The sequence below is a fragment of the Salvelinus fontinalis genome, chromosome 31, assembly GCF_029448725.1.
Source record: "Salvelinus fontinalis isolate EN_2023a chromosome 31, ASM2944872v1, whole genome shotgun sequence".
NCBI classification, from domain to species: domain Eukaryota; kingdom Metazoa; phylum Chordata; class Actinopteri; order Salmoniformes; family Salmonidae; genus Salvelinus; species Salvelinus fontinalis.
This window is the reverse complement of record NC_074695.1, coordinates 27,811,964-27,825,701: the sequence shown is the minus strand read 5'-3', so window position 1 is coordinate 27,825,701 and position 13,738 is coordinate 27,811,964. Positions and strand designations below refer to the sequence as shown.

Here is a 13,738-nt window from a genome sequence, read left to right as displayed (position 1 = left end):
ACATTCAGGAAATGTCCTGGTCGACCTAGAGTAGTTTGTTCTTTCGACCAATCGATTGATCTACATTTTTAAATGTGTATTTTTCCCTATATAGACACACCCTATGTGTTATTTTATTAAAACGTATATTGTCATTGCCAACTATGTTAAAATAGCCTACATAAAGCCAACAATAATAAACCTTGGAGCCTGCAGGTAGAAAATATCCTGGTAAAAACATTGGCTACACATGGCCTGAAACATGGAACTTGGGTCTGGCCTGAAGTTGGCACTAGCAAACTTGCAACATTTGTATAAAATATTCTGGGCCCTCAGAGTTTCCTGTCCAGTGAGCTCCTGACATAGCTGTAGGCTATTTACGGCAGGGATAAGAAGTAATCGGGTAGGCCTATTTTCTGACGTTTCCACCAGATAAGATAAGCAATACTGTTTGCTCCTTTCACGCCGAGTGGTTACCAAGAGAGCTGGACAGATATCAGATCCCCAAATGGGCACACATTTGTACGCAAGCCAGGTAGCCTGGGCATACTTCTATGCATAATCAGTTGCGCGTCCTTACTCAACATTGACAGGAGCACCACAAACAAAAGTCAGTGAATATATTGACAACTCCTAAATGGAATGAAGTAAACCAACTTGCTCCTCACAAGTGTAGCCTAGGTTGTGCAGTCCTCGAACAACGTGTTCACTCCGACAATGACAACGGTAAAATACTAATAATATATTGAATGCATTAACAGAAATTACTGTAACCAAACAAACATTGTAGATTAGAAAATTATAGGAACGGTCAATGTTGGTGTGCCATCCCCGCGGCCTCCACAATGGATTAGTCCACTGAGCCAGGCGTGGATCAGACGGGTGTCTTGTGTCCCATTTAAAAAATAAATTAAAAAATAAATAAATACAGTACCAGTCAAAAGTTTGGACACAACTAACTACTCATTCAAGTGTTTTTCTTTATTTTTACTATTTTCTGTATTGTTGAATAATAGTTAAGACATATGGAATCATTTTGTAACCAAAAAAGTGTTCAATCGAAATATATTATACAATGCTCAAAAAAATAAAGGGAACACTTAAACAACACAATGACCTCCAGCAGGCCACAAATGTGCATGTGTCTGCTCAAACGGTCAGAAACAGACTCCATGAGGGAGGTATGAGGGCCTGACGTCCACAGGTGGGGGTTGTGCTTACAGCCCAACACCGTGCAGGACGTTTGGCATTTGCCAGAGAACACCAAGATTGGCAAATTCGCCACTGGCGCCCTGTGCTCTTCACAGATGAAAGCAGGTTCACACTGAGCACATGTGACAGACGTGACAGAGTCTGTAGACGCCGTGGAGAACGTTCTGCTGCCTGCAACATCCTCCAGCATGACCGGTTTGGCGGTGGGTCAGTCATGGTGTGGGGTGGCATTTCTTTGTGGGGCCGCACAGCCCTCCATGTGCTCGCCAGAGGTAGCCTGACTGCCATTAGGTACCGAGATGAGATCCTCAGAGCCCTTGTGAGACCATATGCTGACACATGCACATTTGTGGCCTGCTGGAGGTCATTTTGCAGGGCTCTGGCAGTGCTCCTCCTTGCACAAAGGCGGAGGTAGCGGTCCTGCTGCTGGGTTGTTGCCCTCCTACGGCCTCCTCCACGTCTCCTGATGTACTGGCCTGTCTCCTGGTAGCGCCTCCATGCTCTGGACACTACGCTGACAGACACAGCAAACCTTCTTGCCACAGCTCGCATTGATGTGCCATCCTGGATGAGCTGCACTACCTGAGCCACTTGTGTGAGTTGTAGACTCCGTCTCATGCTACCACTAGAGTGAAAGCACCGCCAGCATTCAAAAGTGACCAAAACATCAGCCAGGAAGCATAGGAACTGAGAAGTGGTCTGTGGTCACCACCTGCAGAATCACTCCTTTATTGAGGGTGTCTTGCTAATTTCCTATAACTTCCACCTTTTGTCTATTCCATTTGCACAACAGCATGTGAAATTTATTGTCAATCAGTGTTGCTTCCTAAGTGGACAGTTTGATTTCACAGAAGTATGATTGACTTGGAGTTACATAGTGTTTAAGTGTTCCCTTTATTTTTTTGAGCAGTGTATATTTGTGATTCTTCAAAGCCACCCTTTACCTTGACAGCTTTGCACACTCTTGGCATTCTCTCAACCAGCTTCACCTGGAATGCTTTTCCAACAGTCTTGAAGGAGTTCCCACTCTGGTCCAACTCATGTCAATTGGGTTGAGGTTGGGTGATTGTGGAGGCCAGGTCATCTGATGCAGCACTCCATCTCTCCTTCTTAGTCAAATAGACCTTACACAGACTGGAAGTGTGTTTTAGGTCATTGTCCTGTTGAAAAACATATGATAGTCCCACTAGGTGCAAACCAGATCGGATGGCGTATCGCAGCAGAATGCTCTGGTGGCCATGTTGGTTAAGTGTGCCTTGAATTCAAAATAAATCACAGACAGTGCCACCAGCAAAGCACATCATCACACCTCCATGCTTCACGGTGGAAACCACACATCCGTAGATCATCCATTCACCTACTCTGCGTCTCACAAAGACACGGCGGTTGGAACCAAAAATCTCAAATTTGGACTCATCAGACCAAAGGACAGATTTCCACCGGTCTAATGTTCATTGCTCGGGTTTCTTGGCCCAAGGAAGTTTCTTATTCTTATTGGTGTCCTTTGGTAGTGGTTTCTTTGCAGCAATTTGACCATGAAAGCCTGATTCACATAGTCTCCTCTAAACAGTTGAGATATGTCTGTTACTTAATCATTTGTTTGGGCTACAATCTGAGGTGCAGTTAATTGACGATGTCTGAGGTTGTTAACTCTAATGAACTTATCCTCTGCAGTAGAGGTAACTCTGAGTCTTCCTTTCCTGTGGTGGTCCTCATGAGAGCCAGTTTCATCATTGTCTTAAAGTAATGATGGACTGTCATTTCTCTTTGCTTATCTGTTCTTGCCATACTATGGACTTGGTCTTTTACCAAATAGGGCTATCTTCTGTATACCACTCCTACCTTTTCACAACACAACTGATTGGCTCAAATGCATTAATAATGAAAGAAATTCCACAAATTTAACAATGCACACCTGTTAATTGAAATGCATTCCAGGGGACTACCTCATGAAGCTGGTTGAATGCCAAGAGTGTGAAAAGCTGTCATCAAGACAAAGGGTGGCTACTTATATGTTTTACACTTTTTTTGGTTATGATTCCGTTTGTTATTTCATAGTTTTGATGTGTTCCCTATTATTCTACAATGTAAAGAAAACCCCTTGAAGGAGTAGGTGTGTCCACACTTGACTGGTACTGTGTAATATATATATATATTAACAACTGCTTGACTAAAATAATCTTGGTCGACCAGCACCCTATCGATCAAACAATTGATCAGTCGACTAAAAGGAGTCAGCTCTATTTTGTAGTTGTTAGCCTCTGTCTGGGACAGTTCTATTTTGTAGTTGTTAGCCTCTGTCTGGTACAGTTCTATTTTGTAGTTGTTAGCCTCTGTCTGGTACAGTTCTATTTTGTAGTTGTTGGCCTCTGTCTGGTACAGTTCTATTTTGTAGTTGTTGGCCTCTGTCTGGTACAGTTCTATTTTGTAGTTGTTAGCCTCTGTCTGGTGCAGTTCTATTTTGTAGTTGTTAGCCTCTGTCTGGTACAGTTCTATTTTGTAGTTGTTAGCCTCTGTCTGGTACAGTTCTATTTTGTAGTTGTTAGCCTCTGTCTGGTACAGATTTGATTCATCATCTTCTAGTTTTGGTGTATCAACTCATTCCATGGAGGGCTGCAGGTTTTTGGTTTTTCCTTTCAATTAAGACCTAGACATCCAGGTGAGGGGAGTTCCTTATTAATTATTGACCTTAATTCATCAATCAAGTACAAGGGAGGAGCAAAAACCCGTAAACACTGCCTTCTGTGGAATGAGTTTGACACAGGGTGTATTGGCATGTCAAATTATTGTCTGTCAGATTAGTTTGAGAAACAGCACGGCTCAGATTACACTGCAGCACCCGTGGTGCTAATGGTATACTCCTTGGAAGATTAGAAGCCTACACATTCTAGAGTCTCTCATAGCTAGCTGCTGTTTGTGTGAAGAAAACTATCAGCAAGTGACAGTCACTTAACGAGCACGGTTGTCAGTAGATCTGAGGCTCCTGTGTGACGCAATCAAGCTAGCTGTGTTCTTCTCTCTCTCCCCCACCGCTCCTCTTCTCACCCGTCTCCCCTTCGCCTCTCTCTGCCCCAGTCATCCTGACAGATGAGGAGGTGCAGAGGAAGAAGGACCTGATCCAGAAGAGGAAGGAGGAAGAGGCGGCGCGTGAGGCCTTGAGACCTAGGCTGAACGACGAGCAGAGCCAGGTCATCGCCTCATTGGTGGAGGCCCACCACAAGACCTATGATGACTCCTACTCTGACTTTTCACTCTTCAGGGTCAGTACTGGTCAAACTAGCCGTTCTCATTTCTCATGTTCTCATTTCTTTTGCAATATTGTTTTTATATACTAAATCACAGATATTGCATGATGTTAATGTAATGTTTTGCCATTCTCATTTCAAGTGATTATGGGTCTGTTTTATCAATCACTTCTATGTGCACGTTCCAAGACAAATCAAAATGTTGCATTATGTTAATTGTATGTGTTGTGTTTGCAGCCCCCAGTGCGAGAGGGCCCAGTAACACGCAGTGCCAGTCGTGCAGCCTCCCTTCACTCTCTGTCAGATGCCTCCTCAGACTCCTTCAACCACTCACCAGGTGAGGGACACATGCTCACGCATGCACACGCACATATAGCACTCGTACACACAGTATACATGCACCACAATCACATTTTCCATTAGCCGGATGTGTTGGCATTAAACGTCTCAAAGGTCTCCTTACAGTGATGGGGTAAAACCAAAGGCCGTAACTTGGCTGTGGAAAAAATCACAATCACACACCATGCCAATGTTTGTTACACAGCTGCTGTGTACCATACGTTTGCTTTTATAAAATTCCTGCCTGGGTGTCTTTTTGAAAAATCTCTCAAACATACTGTCCAGGTGTACCAAGGTTCTTTAACAACACGTGTGTCCCTGCCTTACTCCTACACTACATAATGGCATAATTGGCTGCAGCCTTTTGTACCTTTCATTGTAAACCTGTTGCTTCTTTTAGCAACCATTTGTTCACATTCCCCATGAACTATTATATTTCTTCTCTCTGTCTCTCTGTCTCTCTGTCTCTCTGTCGCTCTCTTTCTCGCTCTCTTTCTCGCTCTGTCTCTCGCTCTCGCTCTCTCTGTCTCTCTTTCTCTCTCTGTCCCTCGCTCTCTCTGTCCCTCGCTCTCTCTGTCTCTTTTTTTCTCTCTCTGTGTCTCTCGCTCTCTCTGTCTCTCTTTCTTTCTCGCTCTGTGTCTCTCGCTCTCTCTGTCTCTTTCTCGGTCTCTCTGTGTTTCTGTATCGCTCTCTCTCTCACTCTCTCTCTGTGTATGTAGAGTCTGTGGACACCAAGCTGATGAACTTCAGCAGTCTGTTGATGATGTACCAGGACAGTGCAGGCAGCCCAGACTCCAGTGAGGACGATGGCTCCAAGCTCTCTATGCTGCCCCACCTGGCTGACCTGGTCAGCTACAGCATCCAGAAGGTCATCGGCTTCGCTAAGATGATTCCTGGCTTCAGGTGGGACTCTAACATATTGTGTGCCTACTAGGTGTAGGGTGGAGTTGCCCTTAGATTCTGGTCTTAGTTCAGTTTTGTGTTTTCCCCCACTAATGTTAAAGGTTAGGATTGGGGAAGTGGACGCTGATCCTATATCTGTACGTAGTGGAAACTTCGCCCAGGAGCCTTAATATAGTACATTAAAAGGATTGTGTAGGACGCATGATTGCTCCACCATATATCTTTAATTAGGCTATTACACAACAACCTTTCAATCTGAAATTGGATCTTAGTCAGGCTTCTACTGTCCATTAAGCTTGTAATAGTTATTTGTGGGTGGATGACTTCGGTAATTGCATAGCTACATGCTTTGGTACAGTGTGTTATTATGTGTAACTCTGTGTTGTTGTCTGTTCACAATGCTATGCTTTATCTTGGCCAGGTCGCAGTTGCAAAGGAGAACTTGTTCTCAACTAGCCTACCTGGTTAAATAAAGGTGAAAAAATAAATAAAATAAAAGTATGTACGGCATTTAATAAAGACCTATGGTTCAGTGGTATTCCTGGAATACACTGGAACAGAGTGGGTGCAACGCCAGTTCAATAAAGGTTCCCTATCCATCTGCTCCCCAGATGCACAGCGCATTCAGAAAGTATTCATATTTCACTTATTCTACATGTTAGCCTGAATTCACAATGGATAAAAACATGTATTTTTTACCTATCTACACACAATAACCCATAATGACAAAGTGAAAACATGTTTTTAGATACATTTTCAAAAATGTCTATCTAATTTACGTAAGTATTTACGCACCTCAGTCAAGACTTTCCAGAAGCACCTTTTTCAGAGATTACATCTGAGTCTTTCTGGGTAAATTTCTAAGCGCTTTCCACACCTGGATTTTTCAACATTTGCCCATTTTACTATTTTCCAATTTATTCAAGCTTGTCAAGTTGGTTGTGGATCATTGCAAGACAAACATTTTCAGGTCTTGCTATAGATTTCCATGTCAAAACTTTAACTTGGCTACTAAAGAACATTCACTGTTTCATTGGTAAGAAACTCCAGTATAGATTTGGCTTTGTGTTTTAGGTTATTGTCCTGCTGAAAGGTGAATTCATCTCCCAGTGTCTGTTGGAGGGCAGACTGAACCAGGTTTTCCTCTAGGATTTTTCCTGTGCTTAGGTCCGTTCCATTTAAAAAAAAAAAAAAAAATGTTTTAAAGACTCCCCAGTCCTTAACAATTACAAGCATGCCCATAACATGATGCAGCCACCACTATGCTTGAAAATATGTAATGTGTTGTATTGGATTTGCCACAAACACAACACTTTGTAATCAGGACAAAAAGTGAATTGCTTTGCCACATTTTTTGCAGTATTACGTTAGTGCCTTGTTGCAAACAGGATGCATGTTTTGGAGTATATGTATTTTGTACAGGCTCCCTTTTCACTCTGTCAATTAGGTTAGTATTATGGAGTAACTACAATGTTGTTCAACCATCCTCAGCTTTCTCCTATCACAGCCATTAAACTTTGTAACTGTTTTAAAGTCCCCATTGGCCTCATGGTGACATCCCTGAGCGGTTTCCTTAGTCTCCAGCAACTGGAGTTATTTTTGTAGTGACTTGGTATATTTCTACACCATCTAAAGTGGAAATCTAATTATCATTCTAATAAATATCCCCCCAAAAATCTGTCTAAACTAGTTATGTTTTTTGCATGAGCTGCGTCTCAATCCACCGCATCCGCAAATGGCGGCCTTTCACATCTGCGGTGGAAGGTGGCCAAGCTACAGTGGTGTTTGTTCCGAAAATCGGTCTTCTCATCAAAACATCCGAACGGTTTGGCCTACGTGTCACACACACAATGGTGTTCTCCATTTTGCTCTACAACCCCCACAAACGCCACGGGACTCTGACAACTTCTGTCTGTAGCTACACACTAATATGACCCCTCTATGGAAAGGTGAGACTTCCACCAACACGTACGTTGATTGTTTTGCTCTAGGATGCCCACAAGCCTCACAAGACTCGTCTGAAGGTAGCCCGGTAACATTATTATTTATTTTTTTATGTCAGCACTTTGTTAAATATGGTTCAATGTTTAAAAAAAAAAAATACATTCCTGATCGTACTTATATAAGAAAGCTATAGGACACTTTAAAACAACATTTTGATTACATTTTGTGCTTTTTTTTCGTGTATGAATCCGTTATATTTTGATATAATAATTTATTTTAAATTTGAGATTTTTTTAAATAGCCACACTTTGCCTTGATAGCTTTGCACACTCTTGGCATTCTCTCAACCATCTTCATAAGTTAGTCACCTGGAATGCATTTTAATTAACAGGTGTGCCTTGTTAAAAGTGAATTTGTGGAATTTCTTAACATAATGCGTTTGAGCCAATCAGTTGTCTTGTGACAAGGTAGGGGGGTATACAGAAGACAGCCCTATTTAGTAAAAGACCAAGTCCATATTATGGCAAGAACAGTTCAAATAAGTAAAGAGAAACGACAGTCCATAAGGCTGTAATGTAACAGAATGTGGGGAAAAAGTCAAGAGGTCTGTATACTTTTCCCAAGGGGTTTTTATGCACATCCAAAACTTGATTAGTTTAATAAAGTTTTGGTGATTAAGACTTATTTCAAAGAGGTGTCACAAGCCAAACCCTTATTGATAGTCTTGGCTACTTGAATCCGACGCAACGGATATACTGCTTTCTCAGGAATGGGCCAAAATCCCTTCATTTGCGTGAACAAAAGACGGAGGGGGGGGGGGGCGGGTTCGGGCTGCCTTCTGAGAATTCATAGGCGAGTGAGTAAACTCCCACTCATCTGTTCTATTGGCCAATGTGCAATCCTTGGAAAATAAAATGGATGACCTATGATCAAGATTATACTACCAACGGGACATTTAAAAACCGTAATATCTTATGTTTCACCGAGTCTTGACTGAACGACGACATGGATAATACAGAGCTGCTGGGATTTTCCATGCATGGGCAGAACAGAGAAGCTAGGTCTGGTAAGACGAGGGGCAGGGGTGTGTGTCTTTTTGTCAATAACAGCTGGTGCGCAATGTCTAATATTAAAGGAGTCTCGAGGTATTGCGCGCCTGAGGTAGCGTACCTTATGATAAGCTGTAGACCACACTATCTACCAAGAGCATTCTCATCTATATTATTCGTAGCTGTCTATTTACCTCCACAAACCGATGCTGGCACTAAGACCGCACTCAACCAACTATATAAGGCCATAAGCAAACAAGAAAATGCTCATCCAGAAGCGGCGCTCCAAGTGGCCGGGGACTTTAATGCAGGGAAACTTAAATCCGTTTTACCTCATTTCTACCAGCATGTGCAACCAGAGGGGGAAAAAACTCTAGACCACCTTTACTCCACACACAGAGATGCATACAAAGCTCTCTCCCGCCCTCCATTTGGAAAATCTGCCCATAATTATATCCTCCGGATTCCTGCTTACAAGAAAAAACTAAAGCAGGAAGTACCAGTGACTCGCTCAATACGGAAGTGGTCAGATGACGCGGATGCTACGCTACAGGACTGATTTGCTAGCTCAGACTGGAATATGTTCCGGGATTCATCAAAGGGCATTGAGGAGTATACCACATCAGTCATCGGCTTCATCAATAAGTGCATCGACAACATTGTCCCCACAGTGACCGTACGTACATATACCAACCAGAAGCCATAGATTACAGGCAACATCCACATTGACCTAAAGGCTAGAGCTGCCGCTTTCAAGGAGCGGGGCACTAATCCGGATGCAAACAAGCAACGCGTCAATACAGGATTAAGATTGAATCCTATTACATCGGCTCTGACATTTGTTGGATGTGGCAGGGCTTGAAAACTATTACGGACTACAAAGGGAAACCCAGCCACGAGCTGCCCAGTGATGCGAGTCTACCAGACAAGCTAAATGCCTTTTATGCTCGCTTCGAGGCAAGCAACACTGAAGCATGCATGAGAGCACCAGTTGTTCTGAACGACTGTGTGATAACGCTCTCGGTAGCCGAGGTGAGCAAGACCTTTAAACAGGTCAACATTCACAAAGCCTCGGGGCCAGACGGATTACCAGGACGTGTACTCCAAGCATGCGTGGACTAACTGGCAAGTGTCTTCACTGACATTTTTCAACCTCTCCCTGACTGAGTCTGTAATACCTACATGTTTCAAGCAGACCACCATAGTCCCTGTGCCCAAGAACACTAAGGTAACCTGCCTAAATGATTACCGCCCCGTAGCACTCACGTCAATAGCCATGAAGTGCTTTGAAAGGCTGGTCATGGCTCACATCAATAGCATCCTCCCTGTTACCCTAGACCCACTCCAATTCGTATCGGCACCCCCTGTATATAGCCGCGTTATTAAAAAAAAAAAAATACAAATATTTTTTATTTATTATTTTTTTACTCATTTATTTCGGTAAATATTTTCTTAACCAACAGTGCAGTTCAAAAAAGTTAAGGGCTTGTAAGTAAGCATTTCACGGTAAGATCTACACATGTTGTATTCGACACAGGTGACTTTGATTTGCATTGGGCAAGCATATGCTTGTTTTTAATCAAATGAAACGAAATGGGTAAGAAACGTTATTTAGACTTCGCCCTCAGAAAGCATTCATGGCTGAATCCTGTATTTGTGACGAAGGGTTAGATCACAGGTGTAAACAGATCTCCATTTCCAGCCATGTCAGTCAGTGTTGCATGTATTCAGGATTCCCATTTTGTGTCGGAGGATCTGTTTAGAATAACCTGGCTGACTGTGTGTTAGCCTGACAGCCTTTGTTAGTGTGGCTCATGATGACTCATCATAAGAAGGGAATAGGCACAGAGGAGTCAGAGCGGATAGAGTTTCCCGTTAATTTGATGTTAACCTTCGTACCGGTGTGTGAATATGGAAGGTTGGATGAGGTAAAGCCTGTGTGCTCATGCCTCAAATAGCAACATTTAAGTGAAGCACACGCTGCAGTGCACTATGTAACGCTGTTGTCCTGGTAACCATAAAATGCATTGTACCAACTGTCCTTTCCGGTCTCCCCCTCCCTTAGAAAATTCTAGAAAACAGTGCTCATTCATCTGTGTACAAAAAATTGAAACGAGCAAAAGATGGCAATTAAATATTTGTTTAAGTCAGACAATGAGGCAATTCCAGTTTCAAGGATAAGAACTACTTTGTTTAGTTTGGAAATAGAAGAATGACATTGCACAATGTGCTGTAAGATTCCAGCCTTTGATTGTTGTTATGCCGATTCCCTCATCTTTTGGTACCAATGAAACACTGTCTTTACGTCTCTGCCATCAAATCTGGAATGAATTTTACATTGAGAGAAATAGGTTGCTATTGCCACAGTTTCTCATCAGGTAAAATAAAAGCAGATAAGGCCCTCTGTCTGATGCGATGAGGGGTGAGGGCACCCTGTCAATCTGCATGTTTGGCTCAATACATGTATTGTGTGTTTCCAGAGGGCTGACTGCTGAGGACCAGATCGCCCTGCTGAAATCCAGTGCCATCGAGATCATCATGCTGCGTTCCAACCAGTCCTTCAACCTAGAGGACATGTCCTGGAGCTGTGGTGGTGGTCCTGACTTCAAGTACTGCGTCAACGACGTCACCAAGGGTGAAATATATGTACACACACACTCTACACACTGTATGTACACTCCCCTCTGCATGTTTAAATTTGGCTCTATACTCCAGCTTTTTGGTTTTGAGATCAAATGTTTCATATAAAGCAACTGTGCAGAATGTCATCTTTTATTTTAGGGTATTTTCATATCTGTTTTACCGTTTAGAAATGGAAGCACTATGCACAGTGCATTTGGAAAGTATTCCGACTCCGTGACTTTTTCCACATTTTGTTACGTTATACTTATTCTAAAATGGATTAAATAGTTTCCTCATCAATCTACAGACACTACCCCATAATGACAAAGCAAAAACTGGTTTTTAGAAATGTTTGCAAATTTCTAATAACAAAAAAAAAATGAAATATAACATTTACATAAGTATTCAGACCCTTTACTCAGTACTTTGCTGAAGCACCTTTGGAAGCAATTACAGCCTCCAGTCTCTTGGGCATGATGCTACAAGCTTGGCACACCTGTATTTGGGGAGTTTCTCCCATGCTTCTCTGCCGATCCTCTCAAGCTCTGTCAGGTTGGATGGGGAGCGTCGCGGCACAGCTATTTTCAGTTCTCTCCAGAGATGTTTGATCGGGTTCAAGTCCGGGCTCTGGCTGGGCCACTCTAGGACATTCAGAGACTTGTCCCGAAGCCACTCCTGCGTTGTCTTGGCTGTGTGCTTAGGGACGTTGTCCTCTTGGAAGGTGAAACTTCGCCCCAGTCTGTTTCTGAGCGCTCTGGAGCAGGTATTCATCAAGGATCTCTCTACTTTACTCCGTTCACCTTTGCCCCGGTCCTAACTAGTCTCCCAGTCCCTGCCGCTGAAAAACATCCCCACAGCATGATGCTGCTGCCACCCACGCTTCACTGTAGGGCTGGTGCCAGGTTTCCTCCAGATGTGACGCTTGGCATTCAGGCCAAAGAGTTCAATCTTGGTTTCATCAGACCAGAGAATTTTGTTTCTCATGGTCAGAGTCCTTTAGGTGCCTTTTGGCAAACTCCAAGCAGGCTGTCATTTGCCTTTTACTGAGGAATGGCTTCTGTCTGGCTGCTCAACCATAAATGCTTGATTTGTGGAGTGCTGCAGAGATGGTTCTCCCATGTCCACAGAGGAACTCTGGAGCTCTGTCAGAGTAACCATTGGGTTCTTGGTCACCTCCCTGACCAAGGCCCTTCTCCCCCGATTGCTTAGTTTGGCCGGGCGGCCAGCTCTAGGAAAAGTCTTGGTGGTTTAAAACTTCTTCCATTTAAGAAAAATGGAGGCCACTGTGTTCTTCGGGGACCTTCAACGCTGCAGAAATGTTTTGGTACCCTTACCCAGATCTGTGCTTCTACACAATCCTGTCTCGGAGCTCTACGGACAATTCCTTCAACCTCATTGGCTTGGTTTTTGCTCTGACATGCACTGTCAACTGTGGGATCTTATATAGACAGGTATGTGCCTTTCCAAATCCAATCAATTGAATGTACCACAGGTGGACTCCAAGTTGTAGAAACATCAAGGATGATCAATGGAAACAGGATGCACCTGAGCTCAATTTTGAATCTCATAGCAAATAAATGTAAATAAAAGTATTTCTGTTTTTTATTTTTAATACATTTGCAAACATTTCCACAAACCTCTTCGCTTTTTCATTATGGGGTATTGTGTGTAGATTGACATTTTAGAATACGGCTGTAACATAACAAAACAACAGAAGAATTCGTAAGTATTTGAACAAATTCACTTATAGTGAATTAAATTAGTCAAGAGTTTAGTATTTGGTCCCATATTCATAGCACACAATGATTACATCAAGCTTGTGACTCTACAAACGTGTTGAATGCATTTGTTGTTCCCAATATAAAAATTAATGGCAAATAAGGAATTCTCATTTTGGAGTCACTTTTATTGCAAATAAGAATAGATGATGTTTCTGAATGCTTCTACATTAAAGATGCACTATAAAGAAATTGCTCCACCATTTCTTTGTTGCTAAAATTTGAATAGTTTTTACAAATTTTTGTTTGTGACAAATTCATTGTACCATGTAAACCGCTGTGAATTATATTTTCCATAAAGAAATATAGTATTTTCTGCTGTTAAGCTGGTGTACAAACCCGAAAGTAAAAGACGCAAAAACGAAACTTAAGAACGGGAAATAGAAATCGCTCGGGGCGGCAGGGTAGCCTAGTGGTTAGAGCGTTGGACTAGTAACCGAAAGGTTGCAAGTTCAAATCCCCGAGCTGACAAGGTACAAATCTGTCGTTCTGCCCCTGAACAGGCAGTTAACCCACTGTTCCTAGGCCGTCATTGAAAATAAGAATTTGTTCTTAACTGACTTGCCTAGTTAAATAAAGGTAAAAAAATAAAAATAAAAAAAATAGCGCACATAAAACAAATCTACCGCTTCTTAGACTTGCTTTCAATGAGAATGACAGACAGATC

The 13,738-nt window shown here is 42.5% G+C and overlaps 1 protein-coding gene across 6 annotated transcripts in view; it reads left to right on the top strand.

Annotated features, from left to right (window-relative positions):
- LOC129829969 (vitamin D3 receptor A) overlaps positions 1-13,738 on the top strand; it is an 88,285-nt gene that overhangs the window by 66,540 nt on the left and 8,007 nt on the right. For all 6 annotated transcript variants that reach the window (XM_055892041.1, XM_055892036.1, XM_055892039.1 and 3 more), the window contains 4 exons: positions 4,267-4,451; positions 4,674-4,773; positions 5,495-5,678; positions 11,152-11,306. In XM_055892041.1, coding sequence (XP_055748016.1) covers positions 4,267-4,451; positions 4,674-4,773; positions 5,495-5,678; positions 11,152-11,306 — 624 coding nt within the window. The remainder of the gene's footprint in view (positions 1-4,266; positions 4,452-4,673; positions 4,774-5,494; positions 5,679-11,151; positions 11,307-13,738) is intronic.